This window comes from Neomonachus schauinslandi, chromosome 6, assembly GCF_002201575.2.
Source record: "Neomonachus schauinslandi chromosome 6, ASM220157v2, whole genome shotgun sequence".
Classification (NCBI taxonomy): domain Eukaryota; kingdom Metazoa; phylum Chordata; class Mammalia; order Carnivora; family Phocidae; genus Neomonachus; species Neomonachus schauinslandi.
In genome coordinates, this window is record NC_058408.1 from 40,499,983 (window position 1) to 40,517,643 (window position 17,661).

General features: G+C 40.6%; 1 protein-coding gene across 1 annotated transcript in view; it reads left to right on the top strand.

Moving 5' to 3' along the window:
* CEP350 (centrosomal protein 350) overlaps positions 1-15,324 on the top strand; it is a 131,849-nt gene extending 116,525 nt beyond the window's left edge. Inside the window, exon 37 of the mRNA XM_044915927.1 lies at positions 11,209-15,324. Within this exon, the coding sequence (XP_044771862.1) occupies positions 11,209-11,373 (165 nt within the window). The 3' untranslated portion in view covers positions 11,374-15,324. The remainder of the gene's footprint in view (positions 1-11,208) is intronic.
* The last annotated feature ends 2,337 nt before the right edge of the window (positions 15,325-17,661 follow it).

The following is a 17,661-nucleotide window of genomic DNA, read 5'->3' on the forward strand; positions in this document are numbered from 1 at the left end:
TTTTTTTTTTTTTTTTTAAGATTTTTTTATTTATTTATTTGAGAGAGAGAATGAGAGAGAGAGCATGAGAGGGGGGAGGGTCAGAGGGAGAAGCAGACTCCCCGCTGAGCAGGGAGCCCGGTGCGGGACTCGATCCCGGGACTCCAGGATCATGACCCGAGCCGAAGGCAGTCGCCCAACCAACTGAGCCACCCAGGCGCCCTAAATAAAATCTTTAAAAAAAAAAAAAAAAAGCTTGGCGAGTGCGGCACCTGGGTTAAGCATCTGACTCTTAATTTCAGCTCAGGTCATGATCTCAGAGTTGGGGGATCGAGCCCCGTGTCAGGCTCCCCGCTCAGGGGGGAGTCTGCTTGATATTCTCTCTCTCCCTCTGCCCCTCCCCCCCCAAATAAGAATAAATAAATAAATCTCTTCTTTTAAAGATTTTATTTATTTATTTGACAGAGACAGCGAGAGAGGGAACACGAGCAGGGGGAGTGGGAGAGGGAGAAGCAGGCTTCCCGCGGAGCAGGGAACCCGATGCAGGGCTCGATCCCAGGACTCTGGGATCATGACCCAAGCCAAAGGCAGACGCTTAACGACTGAGCCACCCAGGTGCCCCTAAATAAATAAATCTTAAAAAAAAAAAAAAATATATATATATATATATATATAGTTATCTGCTGAGGGAATGCTTCAAAAGAACCAAGTGTGTGGAGGAAAAAAGACCAGCTAGAAGGATATAGCCTATATGGCAAAGGTGGCTGTTGTTTATTAAAGCAAAGCTTCTTAGCTAAATTTCTCTTGAGCACATGTCAAAGTAAATGAGGAAACTAGCATCATGTCCCAGTTCAAAATGACACACAGAGTGAAGGCGTGCTACATACAGCCTCCAGCTAGTTATAGACGGCTTTTACTTCACATGGTTATAAAAATGTCATCTTAATAGTGAAAGGATTAAATACATTGGAAGGGGAGGCAGCGATATGGAGGCATCTTCAGACTTGAATTATTAATCAGAAATGACAAGTAATGTGTCTCACAAGTGAACAGTAAGCAGATTGGTTTGTGGCTCTTCATTAGACGTACCAAAAAACAAGATACTGTCCTTGGATGGCAGAGGCTTCCAACAGTGCCAAATAGGGTCACTTATACAGAAACATCTCTCTCGCCGTTCTCAGAAAATTCTCAAAAATTTCTTTTGCTTGTATAAGATTATTATAGTTTGGGTGAGGGTGTCGTCTGTGTATAACAATTCAAGAGATTTAGGAGTTGGGAAATAGTAACATATATATATATATTATGTGAATATCCCCTTTACTGGTCATAAAATACTTTTCACCTTCCTACAGAGAGACCTGGGCCTATGTAACTTGTTTCAAGAGTTCGCTCTTCCTTTTCCCGCCCCCACTCTTCTTAATATGTAGCTAAATGGTACTGGTAGCTCCTCGAGTTAATTATTAAGAAATGCTAAATAAACTTCTCTCCCACAATTAGATTTAGCCAACATAGCATTTGGAGATTCTAATATTTTTGCATTTTAGAGAGATTGAGATTCAAAACAACAATTCTTTTAAAAGGTTTATTTATTTGTTTTAGAGAGAGTGCACACATGCACGTGCAAGTGTGGGAGGAGGGCCAGAGGCAGAGGGAGAGAGAAATTTAAGCAGACTCCATGCTGAGCACTGAGCCTGTCGCAGGGCTCGATCTCATGACCCTGAGATCATGACCTGAGCCGAAACCAAGAGCCAGCCGCTTAACCAATTGTGCCACCCAGTGCCCCTCAAAACAACAATATTTTATAACACGTGAACCAAAAATTCTTCCCTTAGTACAAAAGAAAAATCATGTTTATTATAATCATGCTCATTTTAGAAAATTTAGAAAATACTGATAAATCAAAAGAATATCATGATAATCTCATCACCTAGATAACTTCTAATATTGTGATGTATGGTCTTAGAGTCTTCTTATAAAAAGAATTTTTTTAAACAAATGAGATCATCGTCTCTTTTTTGTGATCTGATTCTTTTTACTTAATAAAATGAACTTTTTTTCTTGTCAGTAAATGTTCTTCTTTTATATCACTTTTAATAACTTTATACCATTTTATTTTCCTGGAAATATAGTAATCAATTGAATGGATGTATCATTATTTAACCAGTCAATATTTTTTTTGCTCTTTTAAACAGTGTTGTAATAAACATCTTGCAGTATGAGATTTTTGTACTTATTTCCAATAATTTCCTTAGGATAAACTCCTAGAAATAGAATTGCTGATTAAAAGTATATGCAGAATGTTAAGGCTTTCGTATGTGTTGTCAAATTGTTCTCCAAAAAGGTTGTACCAATTATACATACTCACCAACATGATACAAGAATGGAGGTTCCCGCCTTTGCCAATACTAGCTGTTACCAATTTTTAAATCTTTACCAAAAGAATGAGCTCATTTTGCTCTATAATTTTATTATTAATGTGGTTAATTTTTTACTTGTTTATTGGCTATTCTAAATCTTTTGCATGCTTAGTGTATGTGCTGCTGAAGTGAGCACTCTTTTGCATGTTTAATCATTAAATATTTCAAAATTAGAAAATAGTACAGAAACCATTGTTTCTGAATCCCCCTCTTTCATTTAATCCAGTTTCCATCTTTCTAAAGTATGTACTTGAGTATTTCATTAATCTCACTAACTTAATGTAAGCTCTGTCTTTGTCTGCAGATGTTTTTATTTCAGCTCTTACTCTTGAATTACAGTTTACTTAAGTTTTGAATTCTAGGATGATAGTTCTTTTACTTCAGCAATTTGAAGGTACTCTTTTATTGTAATCTGACCTCTGTTGTTGATCTTAAGAAATTTGCTGACAGTCCTTTAGGGGAATCTGTCTTTTCTTCTTGGTTTCTATTGAAGATTATGTGTGTGTTGTTTGTGTGTTCATTTTACAGTTTCTGTGGATATGTCTAGATGTGGATTTCTTTTTATTTTTCCTGCTTTGGACTCACTGTGCTTATTAAATCTTTACTCAATTCTGGAAAATTCTCAGCTATTGTCTCTTAGAATGTTGCCTCTCCCCAAGTCTCCAGTTCCTTGTGGCACTTTTCTGGACACAGTTTTGGCCCTATTCTCTCTTTCATGGCCCTTAATTCCTAAGTAGATGCAACAGTTGCTGCTTTTTTAAGTTCCTGTTTGTTCCGGTACTTAAGATTTTCCTCTTTTCTCAAGATTTCTTTATGCATTACAAATATTGTTTTATTTTATCCAATATTTCTGTGTTTATATGAGAGCTTTCTTGCATTATCTTACTCTGCTGTTTGCTGCTGCTGCTGTTGGTGGTGCTCTTGTAATGTACTCCAGATGTTTTTCAAATTTTATTTCTAAGTAATATTTGGATATTATAATTTAAAAGAGCAGGAGAAGACAGCGGTTAATATTTTGGTCAGCGCAATACTATAGATAAAATGAAGCCATCTTTTCTTATAAAATTGATGGGTTTTATTGTTTTTGTAGAATTTTGACTGTTGGTAATTTTGCTTAGGATCTTAAGTTTTTAAAGGTCCTGAAACTTCCTGAGCCTCATTTAATATTATTTGATGTGATGAACCTCAAATGCTCCCATGGACGTTAGTGCCACTAAAATGAGAAAATAAAGGGGCGCCTGCGTGGCTCAGTCATTAGGCGTCTGCCTTCGGCTCAGGTCACGGTCCCAGGATCCTGGGATCGAGCCCTGCATCGGGCTCCCTGCTCCCCAGGAAGCCTGCTTCTCCCTCTCTCCCTGCTTGTGTTCCCTCTCTCGCTGTGTCTCTCTCTGTCAAATAAATAAAATCTTTAAAAAAATAAATAAAAAGAGACAATATGGCTTAGCAGTTAAGAGCAAGATCTATGGAATCAGACCTCTTGTAAGGTTCCAAACTTGTCTCTACCACTTAATAACAACAGTGTGACTTGGGGTAAGTTGCTTCTTTGTGTCTCAGTCTCCCCATTTGTAGCGTGGCAGCCTCATAGAATTGTTGTAATGATCAAATGAGCTACTCTGTGTCCTAAGTGGCGTATAGGAAGCTCTCAAAAGTACTAGGTATTATTAATACCATTTTTATTGATTTACAATCATTTTCTTACTTGGTCCCCACCCTCCCTGTCTGCAAATAGCCAGAGTCTAAATTATGTCAGAACTTGGGTCAGAAACTTGACTTGGTGCTATGAGATATATAACTATGAAGATTTTTGGGTTTTTTGAGTTGTGAAAATTCCATCTTTTTATTAAAAATGTACATGCCCTTCAGCTGTGTTTGAATTTGCCACCTATGCCTGATCTAGCATTCTTGATAAAAGCACTTTGATTCAGAATAAGCAGACACTGTCATCTCTAGGTGGCCTAAAGATCCTAACAATACTAGTAGATTTAATTCCCAGAATGTTGTGGCTCTATCTTTCTATATTAGATAATATAATATGTCAGCCATATTGTCAAGGTTTTCAGTACAATTTTCTGACCAATTCCATTATTTTCTTTCATCACACTGGTTCGTCACCATGCAGTCCAGTGTGATAAAAGAAAAGATGATTATTAGTACAGAATTAAATCATGTGAAAACAGTTTAATTGGAAAAGGGACTCTGATGTGTGTATGCATAAATACCATGCTTCACAATAGTTAAAGAAGGAACTAGAGAAAACTATTCACATATTTGCCTGTTAAAGCATTATTGAAAAGGATCCACTGAGCTCCTAGGAGCACCTGTGGCCAGCTCAAATTAACCCAGTCAATCGGTTATTTCTTATTAGGCCCTGGGAATACGTTAGTGAACAAACCAGACAAAATGCAAGGAGCTTTCATTCTAGTGAGGGAGACAGACACACAAGAAAAATAAGTTAAATATATAGAGCCAATAGGGAATATTGGGGTTGCAGTTTTAGATAGGATGGCTGGGGAAGGTCTTGCTGAGATGACATTTGTTTAAAGGACTGAGGGCAAACGTGAGCCAAACACTCATCCAGGGGAAGAACATTCTGGGAAGATATATTGGCCCTTGATTACTGGGGGAAAGTCATTGGGTATGGAGCAGAGTGCGGGGTCAGAAATAGTAGTGGGAGATGATGTTCCAGAGGTATTGGGGGTGTGTGGGTGTGTGTGTGTGGGTGTGTGTGTGTGGGTGTGTGCGCACGCGCCAGATCATGTAGGGTCTAATAGGCTTTTGTAAAGACTGTAGGTCTTACTCTGAATAAGATTGGCAGACATTTAACGATTGAGCAGAAGAGTGATGTGATGTGATGTACACTTTAACAGGATCCCTGTGGCTGTTGTGTTGAGAATGGACTGAAGGAATGGTAGCAAAGGTGGGAGCAAGGAGACCAGTGGGATGTTGTAATAATCCAGGCAAGTGATAATAGTGGCCAGAACCAGTTTGGTGATATTTAGGTGATGAGAAGTGTTCAGATTCTTGACATATTTTCAAAATAGAACGACAGAACTGCTGATAAATTGAATGTGGCATATAAGAGAAAGAACGGTAGTAAGAATAACTCCGTTGGGTTGGTGGGAGCCACTGGAAGGATAGAATTGCCATTTGCTGATTTGAGAAAGACCGAGAAGAGTGGGTTGGCAAGGAATATCAGGAGTTCTGTTTTGATCATATTAAATTTGAGGTGTCTGATAAACATCCAAATGGAGATACTGAATAGGCCATTGGATGTATGAGTCTGGAGCTCAGGCAAGAGACCTAGGCCGGAGATAGGAATTTGGGAGTGGAGGACATAGAGATGGCAGTCAAAGCCATGAGGCCAAGAGAGAGGAGGGCCAACAACTGATTCCTGACACACTCCAGTGTTTCAAGCATTCAGAAGATGAGGAGGAACCAACAAAGGAGACTAGAAAGGAGCAGCCAATGAAGTAGCAGAAAGCCAGGAGAGTGTGGGGTCCTGGAAGCCAGGTGAAAGCGTTTCCAGGAGGAGGGAGGAATGAACTGCATGGGCTACAGCTAATTGGTCAGGTAAAATAACTGAGGATTTACCGTGGGATTTAGCAATGTGGAGGTCTAGACTGTCCTTAACATTAATGTAAGTAATCTGGCTGGCATGTGTGAGGTCAACGCTGGATTTCAGTAGGTTTCAAGAGAGAACAAGAGAGTAGCGAGAGCAGAAGTGGACATTTCAAAGGAGTTGTGTTTTTTTTTTTCTTTGTAAAGCGAAAGATGGAGGGGGACATGGTGACAAGGTAGGGTCCTTGTAGCTTGAAAGAAATACGCTGATAGGAAGAATTCACTAGAGAGAATGCGATGATGCAGAGGAGCGAGGAGGGGCTGTGTGAGCAACGTTCCTGCAGTGGCGCGGATGGGTGCCCTCCAGCTGAACCTGAGCGCTTGTAACATGACAGACTACTGTATTGAACATTTCATAATAAACAGTTGCTTTCTCCATATGAACACATATAATTTAGGGGCGCCTGGGTGGCTCAGTTGGTTAAACATCCGACTCTTGATCTCAGCTCAGGTCTTGATCTCAGGGTCGTGAGTTCAAGCCCCTCACTGGGCTCCACAGTGGGTGTGGAGCCTAGTTAAAAAAAGAAAGGAAATGTGTAATTTAGCTGTCATTGCTCAGACTAGGAAGGTCCCTCATCAGTCAAACTCTACATGTGTCTGTGGCATTATTTGAGTTGAGTAAAATACAAAGAATGTTTTTTAGACAGGCCTCCATTAGCCAAAAAAAAGAAATCTTTTTTTCCGCTCCAGCTCCCATTCACTGTCCCTTTACCACTTCACAAGGACATTGATGAATTTGTATCTTAGGTTAGCTAAGAATATGATGAGCTATTTTTAGCAATGCATTCTCAAAGTGTATATGATATGGAATGAATGACAAGATGTTAGACCAGTTTATATGTATCCTTTATACACAGTAGCCTTGGAAAATCTCTCTCCTGTAGGTAGAATTGCACTTAAAACGACAAATCCTGTACTGAAAGCACCTAGCTAACGATTCCATCTCCTTTACAGCTTAAGGTCTGATAAGGTACTAGATAGACAGCTCCTGAGTTTCTACTTACCGTGGATAAGTTCTTTCTCATAGTAAGCTTAAAAGGGTTTTCATGTAATTAATTAGAATTTACTTCTGCAGCTTTGGGGTTTTATAATAACAATTTTAATTCTTCCTGCATGCCTTTGGGGCAGCTCTCATGTTATACCTGTCTTTCCATCCCAGTTAAATGTTGGTATTCTCTGCTCTTGTCTGATAGTGTTTTTAAGTTCCTTCAACATCTTCAGCTTTACCTTTTTCAGTGTCCCTCTTTAGATACCATGCACAGAATTAACCATATAATATTTTATGTATTGATTTATTAGTAAGTCATATAACCTCTTCTCTTTTTCTGTTAATGCAGCTTATAATCACATTTGTTTTATTTTTAACTACATCATTCTTATGAGACTCAGAAAAACTTAGGAAAACCCTAAAACCAAAGGGGTTTTGTAATTATTTTGGGGGCTCAACCTGTGCCTTTGTAGTTATTTTGGGGGCCCAAATAGAGGACCTTATTCTTTTATTCCATCATTTTGTTAAATTCGGCCCTTTGTTCCAAGCTACCAATACATTTTTGAGTGTGTTCTTCCAACGTATTTCTATTTCTCAACCTCATGTTACCTCTGAAATTCATTCAGGTCATTGCCAAAAATGATGAACTGGACACAGCCAAAGACAGCCTTTTAGCACTCACTAAAAAATCCACATGCCAGATATTTATTTAACACATTCTATTTGCACTGTCCTTGTCGCTGGGAAATTTAAAATAAAAGGAAAAATCTTGAGGCACTCACAGCCTAGTAGGAGAACAGATACATAGAATACAGTTTTGCCAAATAATGAAATATGAGGAAGTAGATTGGGAGCACAGAGGAAAAAGCTCCTGAGTCTTAAAGGCGGAAACTTCCTTGCAGGTTGGTGGTTATGTTGTCCTTTAATCAAAAAAGCACAAATCCATTTAACTGACCTGTTTCTATTTCCCCATCTTGTTCGCAAGGATATGGTGGAAGACCGTGCCATGTGCTTGCTGAAATCTGGCCACGTTTTATTTCCCACATTTCTCTTTCCTAAAACCAGCCTCATACCCTGTCAAAATAAAAGAAAATAAAGTTATTATTAGACTGACTTTTTAATATAATTTAATTTATGTAATATATATTAACTTAACATACATGCATAATACATGTGTAGGAGCAAGGGAAATGTGTAATAAAATAGAATAGACTCCAAAAGCCAGAAGGAAAAAAATGGAGGCAGATCTGCAGTCTGTGAGACCCCTCGGTTGCCATAGTTGAAGTTCTGAGTTGGGCTTTGTGCTTTTGGATGGCCAAAGCAAAATGGAAAGCATGATGTTGGTCCTCACCAGCTGAGAGTGAAATGGTTCTTGCTCTAAGGAGGAGCAAAGCTTTTGCTAAATCTGACAAGGGCGCTGTGGGGGCCCATCGTCTTTGTGCTGAAATAGCGGGTCATGTCCCGAGCATATATTCTAGGCCACAAACGACTTCATCAGGACCGTGCTTCCTAAATTTTGTCACTGAGGAGGAAATTGCTCAAAGAAAAGATTTAATATTAAAGGTTGAGAAAACATAAAAAGGAAAGCTGTGCAAGTTTGTTTGGACAAAATCTATGGGAGATAAGAAAGCTTTTGTAGGGACACACCTTTTTTAGCTTTCCCAGAACATGGTTCTCCCTCAACAACAGTTTGAGAAGTGTTGCATTAGGCTGTTGCTTACAGCATCCTTCATGAGAGGAACACCAATTCCTCTAGGAATAGGTTAATAATATTTCTTACACAGCCATACAGAATGATTCTTTGATCAAATATAAGAAACTGAATTAAACAAGTTTCTTTACTGGCAGACTTCTTTTTAATAAGCTAATATGCAATGTGAACCTCGCAGAAGGCGTTTTCTAAAACTTACTTGGCCATGGAGCCCTTTTTGGTGGCATATCTGTTCATGGATCATAAATTAGGGAACAAAGGAAATGGATATTGTGCAAATCCTTCAAACACCTTCCTCCAAGAGAAGGAATGTGGCAGCCACCGTGTCATATATTTGTCAGCCCTGGCCAGGGGCACCTGTTGGGCTGTCCTTCCTTCTTGTGCTCTCAAACTCCAGGGCGACAGGCTTGCTCTCCCGAGAGCCTTCTCATTTGCCTATAACAGGAAGCAGAGTACAAGTTCCTGTCCTTGCTTCCTCGACCTTTTTCGAGATGAAACTATGATCAGTACAAGCCAGGCGTCTGTGGTCCCATGGCCTTTTTGCCAAGTTAGACTTCTGGTTAGACACCCCCATCACTGCAGTTGATTTCACTGAATTTTCACTAGATCGGGGTTTACAATCCACTTTCACCACCTGGCCTCCATGCCGCGCACAGTCTCATGGTGTACTGTATGTCCCATATGTTTCTTTTATGAGTTAGTCTTTAAAAACTATAAACAAGCAAAAAATCTTGGACAAATAAATAAAATCATAATAAACTTAAGCAATAATACATTTTAAAAAATACTCTAATGAATATTAAACTTTATTCATTTATTTATAATACTCTAGAGTCACATTCAGTATTTTCTTTGGATATATGCATTTTAGAATTGTAAATAGTTGGACAGTTCTAATTTGATTAGTTTTGGTTTTCTTTAGGACTCCCCAAACCCTAAAATGTAATTAATATTATAATAACGGTGTATGGTGGGATGCCTGGGTGGCTCAGTCATTAAGCGTCTGCCTTCGGCTCAGGTCATGATCCCAGGATCCTGGGATCGAGTCCCACATCAGGCTCCCTGCTCGGCGGGGAGCCTGCTTCTCCCTCTCCCACTCCCCCTGCTTGTGTTCCCTCTCTCGCTGTGTCTCTCTCTGTCAAATAAATAAATAAAATCTTTAAAAAAAAAATAACAGTGTATGGTGACAGATGGTAACTACACTGATCACATCGAGCACAGCATACCATATGGAGTTGTTGAATCACTGTGTTGTACACCTGAAAGTAATATAACCTTGTGTGTCAGCTATGCTTCAACTTAAAAAAAAAAAAAAAAGCAAGTATTGCATAACTGATTTTTTTTTGAAGATTTATTTATTTATTTTGGAGAGAAAGAAAGAGCAGGGGACAGAGGGAGAAGTTGAGAGAATCCCAGGCAGACCCCCCGCTAAGCACAAGAGCCTGACATGTGGCTCAGTCCCACAACTTCGAGATCATGACCCAAGCCAGAATCAAGAGTCAGTCAACCAACTGAGCCACCCAGGGACCTCGCATAACTGATTTTTAAAATAAACTTAAGTAAGGGCGCCTGTTTGGCTCAGTCAGTTAAGCATCTGCCTTCAGTTCAGGTCATGATCCCAGGGTCCTGGGATTGAGCCCCGAATCGGGCTCCCTGCTTAGCAGGGGAGTCTGCTTCTCCCTCTCCCTCTGCTTGCTGCGCCCCCTGCTTGTGCTGTCTCTCTCTCTGTCAAGTAAATAAATAAAATCTTAAATAAATAAATAAAATAAGCAGTAATACATTTAAAAAATACCCTAGGAATGCCTGGGTGGCTCAGTCGGTTAAGCGTCTGCCTTCACTCAGGTCGTGATCTCAGGGTCCCGGGATTGAGCCCCTGCATCGGGCTCCCTGCTCAGTGGGGAGCCTACTTCTCCCTCTACCTCTGCCCCTGTTTGTGCTCTCTCTCTCTCTCTCTCTGACAACTAAGTAAATAAAATCTTTAAAAAAAAAAAAATAAAGATACCCTAATGAATATTAAACTTTATTCATTTATTTATAATACTCTAGAATCACATTCAGTATTTTCTTTGGATATATGCATTTTATAATTGTAAATCCATATATCTAATAATTTACATGCTTCTCTCCCCCTTAAATCCTTATACACATTCCCTTATATTGTCATAGACAACAATATACTTGTAAACCTTAATATGTATAAAATCCTGGAATATTATCAAATTCCATTTTGACAGATTTGAAGCCATTTTGACAGTTTTGAAGACACTTTTATTTGGCAGTTGAGTCTTTTCAAACTTCTTGCAACTTCAAAAGGGGTATTGATATCATATAAACTACCTTTTTCTCTAATTTCCTTGGGCTGTATTCTCATGGGAAATGGTTGAGAATATAATTAATATGTCTATATAATAATATATAATATAATATCAATACAATTAATTTTCTAGCTTTTGTGTGACACTAATTTTCTCACCTTTCTGTTCTCCAAATTCTAGGTCCAGGAGCTCCATGAAGAGGAGGCACAGTGGGTGAACTATGATGAGGATGAATTGTGTGTGAAGATGCAGCTAGCTGATGGGATCTTTGAGACCTTGATCAGAGATACTATTGATGTTCTGAATCAGATCAGTGAGAAACAGGGGAGAATGCTACTTGTGTGACATCTTGCAAATAAACCGAACACTGAGTGCTAACATGAGTCCTGGGCCTTTCTGCCTCCTGATACACACCCCATCTCCATCATAGCAAGAGCGCTTCTGGACTTGCTACCTTTCCTTAAAGACTACTGGTTTGGAGTTCATGGGACAATGCGGTATATCTGGTACGGCAGCCCTTGCCTTTAGAGACTGCCCACTGGATTAGCTGGTGACTTTTGGTGGGCAGGGTTGCACTCCTGATGTTGACACACGGTATAATCCTACACCTCTTGTTAACACCCCTACTGAGTCTCAGATACGGGCTGAAAACACCAGACTTACCTCTTAGCTTAGACGAGGCTATCACTTCGTTGAGTCTGAAGTCAGGCAGGAGAGGCATATAGAATTCTGCGTCCTACCATTTTTGAAAAGTAATCCTGGTCTACACCATGAAAGTCATAAATGGACATTATAGTCTCTAAACAGTATTAAACCCCTAACCACTTCTAAATAGGCAAGTCTAATAACGTGTGCCTATTTCACATTCTGGAATTCATTTCATTTCTTTTTGAAGACCATTTTCTTCCATTATTGCAGTTGAGCAGCACCAAGTGGACTGTCGAGTTAACAGAAGTCAATGGTAGCCTTGCTTTCTGAGCACCATCTAAAGAATTTTAAACCTTTGCATTATTTTTAGTTTTCTCTGTGTGGGCATGAAAACAAAGAATGCCCCCACTGAAGACTGGGCTCAAAGGACTGATGCAGGGCTGGTTCTTCTACCCCTTCTTCTCTCCCTGCACTTTTCTTACTCCTTCTGAACCTCTACCAGCTGCTCCTAGAATCACAGATCCTCAGGACCATCTCAGGCATCCAGGCATGGCAAAAGTGGAAATAATTCATTTTGGCCTTCAAACTCTCAACTCCCATCTCTCCCCAAGAAGTCAGAGACGCTGTTACTTGAATGATTTAGGAAATGAGTGTGTGCACCAAAGACAAAAAGATATTGTCTATTGTTCGTGTGCTTGTTTTGCGCTATGGAACGTTTTTTAATTTATTCTGAGATAAATTATTAAGTTGAAAATGTGTGTCCCTATTCAGAAGTGAAATATTCTTCTTGTAAAAGTTAAACTTCTGTCTTGAAACTTCTGTGGTTCATAGTCTTTGCACAGGAAATCTCCAGTTTTAACAAACCCATACATGTATCGAAGAAGGCAGTTTAATTCAGTGAAAAGAAGATGAGCTTTTCCAAGATCACCTGCAGTAGCAGGAATGGAATAAGATGATTTCAAGACACTGTATAATTCAGTTCTGCCTCTCTTGCAGCATTGCTTCTCACAACTATTACCTGTACCTGAAAAAAAAATATATAGACTCCAGCTGCTACATTAGAGCATACATGATGCTCTCTGGGACCTCAGTACCCTGCCTTCTTGACTGGTTTCTCTTTATCAGTCCTGTTCTTCTTCAAGTAATCTAGAAGAATGTGGACAATCTTAGGCGTGAATGTAAATGCCTTAATACTGAAGGTCCTGATTAGAAGCATGATTTAAGACATCCACTGGATTCATATTTACAAATATCCTGGAATGTTATAGCTTCAAAATACGTTAGAAAAACCCCAAAGATGGTATAATCTTTAAGTGTGCACGTTCGTTCATTTCTGCATCTTTCCTCCCAACCTGCCTTTGCGTCTCAGATGTTTCACTATGCACACTTCCATTCCTCCTTGGTTTCATCTTGTCATTATGAGAAACTTAGCGAAATAATCATTGGAATATTTGCATTTTGCACAATGACTGGTATGATAGCTCTTGACAAATAAGGAAAGCACTGAAATGTGGTGATTGGGTCTCGGGAAATGCGCAGATTGATGTATCGCCAGCATTTCTTCTGGGCTCTTGCTGTTGAGCTCTAGTCTTGTAGCCATAATGAGCAGATGGACTAAGGGAACCTAGGGTTTCTTGGGGTTATTAACCAGTAGTGTGGAGATATTGTTTTCACATTGGCCAAGGAAAAGCAAAGGCCTTTCTTTTTAGTTTGTGTTATTTGAAAGACAGAAAAACATCTTATCTACACCCTTTGGCTGTTTGTAGGATTACATTGATACTGAAACTTTACAGCTGCTATAAATTTTTTATAAGTGAATATAAAAATAATATAATAGGAATATAGGTTGTTTTTCTACATTCTCATTATTTGGACCTAAGTCAATTTTTAATAAGAAAGGTAATCTTTACTCTTTATGACATTATGATTCCAGAAAAGGAAAAAAAAAAGATTATGTGGAGTCAGCTATCAGGACTTGGGGTTCCGTGGTGAGGATACGGCCGGGACCGCATGTTGGCCCCCCTCGCGCGCTCCCGCTGTCTCCCCTGTCTTCACAATCCCGGGCTCCAGATGAGAGGCAGCCATCGGTCCGTCTTACTCCTTGTTAGAAATGGTTGTCCATAGTTTGGTAGCAGAAAACAGAGGAATCTAGAATTAGCAGATTTCTTAGAATTTTAACTATTGGATATAATTGAAAAGGTATTTATTGTTAGCATTAGGACCAGTGACTATGGATACCCAGCCACTCGTTCCATATTGGGATCTTTTTAATCAAGTTCTGCCTCTTAACCAAGAATCTAAATATTCCCTCTTTCTAATCTTTGTTCCTTCTCCCCACGCTCCCATCCTCTTTCACTCTTTCTTCATAATTCCTCTAAGAAAAAGATCTTTGCATCAGCAGTAATATCTTTTAGAATAGCACTATCAGAATTTAGTAGTAAACCAACATAGAGGCTTCAGATTTAGTTCTGAGTCCAAAATAATTTGTGCTATCCAGGGTGCTGAACTCTGGGTTAACCAAGTACAGGGTATAGATTCCCTCTTCAGGTCTAAACAGAAATTTTTATTCTAGGGAAAAGTGGGAAGAGCTCAAAAGTAGTTAATAAGGAAGGTAATTGGTTTTTCTTTTACCCAAAAGAAAAGAAAATTCCTTCTGTGACTACAGGTCTCTGAGAAATTATCTTTCAAAAGAGATTTCATTGCTCATAAGAGTGTTGTGGCCTATTGATAAAAACAATTTTGTTCACTTTCTTGTCTTGAAAAAAGTGGCCTTAGCTTTTTGCAATACTTGAATCAAGTGTGTCCTCACACAGCATTGGAGACTCTTAACTTTTCTGCAAGAAGTTCAAACTTACATCTTCTTTTACTACCTTAAGAATACTAGTGAAGAAAACATTAATTCAAAGAGCAAATGATAGAAACTACAATGATGTTTAATGCAAATTGTAGGAATTTACATGTTTACAAATCATCTTGAACTGGCTGTGCAGCAATTCAATAAAATATCTTTGTATTATAAAAATGTGAAGAAAACAATGTAAACTGATGTAAAGGAGGTACTGTCATTTTAATTAACCTATGTTTAATAGCTTTTCCTTCCGGACTTTGCAAAGCCTTCTTGGTAAACACATTGCAAAGCGTTCTCTGGGAGGCCTGGCCTCCGTGTGTGTACTGTACTGTGCAGACATGAAAAACAAACCCGTTTACTGTGTATGTGTAAATAGCCTGCTCATCAGGCCATTTTCAGCCAATAGTCACATCCAGTGCAGCTTTGCACAGAAGACTTGGGGTGTGGTTTGTAAGTATGATCTGTAAAATAACTGGGATGATTCCCGTGTATACCTGTGTAAATAGATTTGTTAACTGAAATGTACTTTAAGAAAAAATAAAATCTGTAAATAAACTGATTTATAAACTAAGTTTGTGTCCCGTGTCTGTTTTTTCACCTTCTGAGCCGAGATTAGAAGCCGGTCCCCATGAAGTTGCAGACTGGCTAGCAGAGCGCATGCGCTCGGGCAGCGGTGTGAGGGGAGCTGACTGAGTGCGGGAGCTGTCCCCTCTGTTCATAAACGCCGTCGCCGCATACCCCCGAGCAGCCTGGGCTCTGACATTCGTCACTTGTGTGTACGGTCCCTGAGCACACCGTCATGTTCTGAGCACTGTGCCCAGTGCTGGGCAGGTAGCGGAGGCCACAGCCATGGTCCCTGATGTCCTGGAGCTGAAAGTCTAATTAAAGAGTCATCAAAAGAGAATTTGAAAAGCAGTATGTGACAAATCGCAGTAAGTGCTGCAAATGAAGCACATGCAGGGTTTGAGCATATATAATAAAAAGAACCCAACAGGGGTGGGGATGGGTCAGAGAAGAGCTCCCTGATAAATTATAACTCTCTGTTCTATACTGATGGGCTTCTTCCCTGTAATTCATGGCAAATATCTTTTCTCCCAGATGGCTTGAATTTTGATCACCCTTGCAAAATAACACAATGAAAAGTCACACACAATTAAGTGGGCCACAAAAAAGAGCCACCATCTGATGACGGTGTGGAGGCTATAATTTATTTCTAGAAATACAAGCTTGGAGAAGAATGGAGCTAGAGATCTAGAAGAATAACAGAATTTCCAAGATGGAAGTGTATGGCACTCAGGGTAATGAATTCTCGCTAGCCCAACAGATTAGAAGTAACCACCATGGGGTGCCTGGGTGGCTCAGTCGTTAAGCGTCTGCCTTCGGCTCAGGTCATGATCCCAGGGTCCTGGGATCGAGCCCCGCATCGGGCTCCCTCCTCAGCAGGAAGCCTGCTTCTCCCTCTCCCACTCCCCCTGCTTGTGATCCCTCTCTCACTGTGTCTCTCTCTGTCAAATAAATAAAATCTTTAAAAAAAAAAACAAAAACAAAAAAACAGAAGTAACCACCATGGTCTCCCTGAATTCTTCTAGGAGCCTCCTGATGGCCATCCCTGCTGTGCTTTTAACCCCTACACAGCCATGAACATTAAAGGAGTTCTCAAAAGAGGACTGACCCCAAATTGCTGCAGAATCTAAGAAATCCTTCTGACTCCCAGAATAGATGTATGAGTGTCCACTGTGTGCCAGATACTGTGTTTGGTGCTTGGTAGACACAATAGTAACGACAAGTTGAATCTTGGGAGGGAAAAAACCCAAATGTATCTTTATCCTTGAATGCAAGTACGTGAAAGTGGTAGCTAGCGCTGGTAGATGGCAGAGCTAAGAATGGGGAGCCCAACAGCAGTGAGACCTACAGTGGTGAGTGCCCACAGAAGTGAATGCTGAACTAGCCAGTGCCCTACAAAATCCCAGAAAAGCTCAGAAATCGAAGGCAGTGACTGCCACAGAAAAAGGTGTGAAGCAGGGGGACTGTTCCATCACTCACTGGCTGGCCAGGCTATGCGCGGCCAAGGTTAAAAGGCAGATAATTGGCATCCAGGGAAGAGATCAGGACAGGAGATGAGATCACTGAGCACAGACAACAGCACCCCAGGCTCAAGTGGGACAGCACTTCCTTCCGGCCGGAGAGGAAAGGAAGTGCACAGGGGCCAGCCCCTAGCAATGCGTGGGGCCCCCGTGGCCAGAGGAGTAGGAGATGTGACCCCACGTACCCCATGCCGCGCCTCAGTGGAAGGGCCAGGACCTGCCCCATGGGGTCTGAAATAGACAGCTGGGGGTGTGCCTGAGGGCCACTGACGCATGCGCTTAAGCAGAACAAAGGAGAACACATTGAGTCTGAAGGAGGGAAGGGTATTCCCACACAAGCTGGTAAGGCCAGCACAGGCTGGGGGCACTCTCTCTCTTGGTTTGGGAAGTGGGCCAGGTCCCAAGGCGCATTCTTATGTGACCCTGTAGAAGGCGAGAAGCTGTGCATGACTGCCTTTCCCAACAGGGATGAAAAGCCAGAACTTGGTTGAATTCTGAAAGGAATAGCTAGATCCCCTTGGTCCCCATCCCTATCCAGTGGGTGTGGGTCCCTGCCAATCCCCTCTCAAATGCTCTCAGAAAATCATTTTTTCTCTGGAGAAACTAAGCCACAGTGTCCCTGAACTTGAGGACTCCAGGCACAACAAAACACGAGGCAACAAATGGAAAATAAAAATTAAAGCCTGTGGACTGAATGGAAGGATCTAGTCAGGCTTATCCAGGACCCCCTCCTCCAGGAAGAAGACTGAAGGATCCTCCTCGGAAAAAATAGAATGGCTTTGGAGGAAAGCCCTCTAGGTACTGACACTGGGAGATTCCCCTAGAGAAAAAATTGGTTTGTTACCTGATCGCCTTCCAGGGAAGCTGACCAGTCAAAGCCACACACATGCCTACTGAGTTACTCATCCACATTTTAAGCGCATCACCCAGATGTGAACAAATAGCCATCTCCAGACATTTGAGGAGAGCCACCTATATGAGCCAGACCAAACCAAAAAGAAAAAAACAAACAGGGATTCTGGTGAAACAATGCATGGCACAGAAGGAAACATC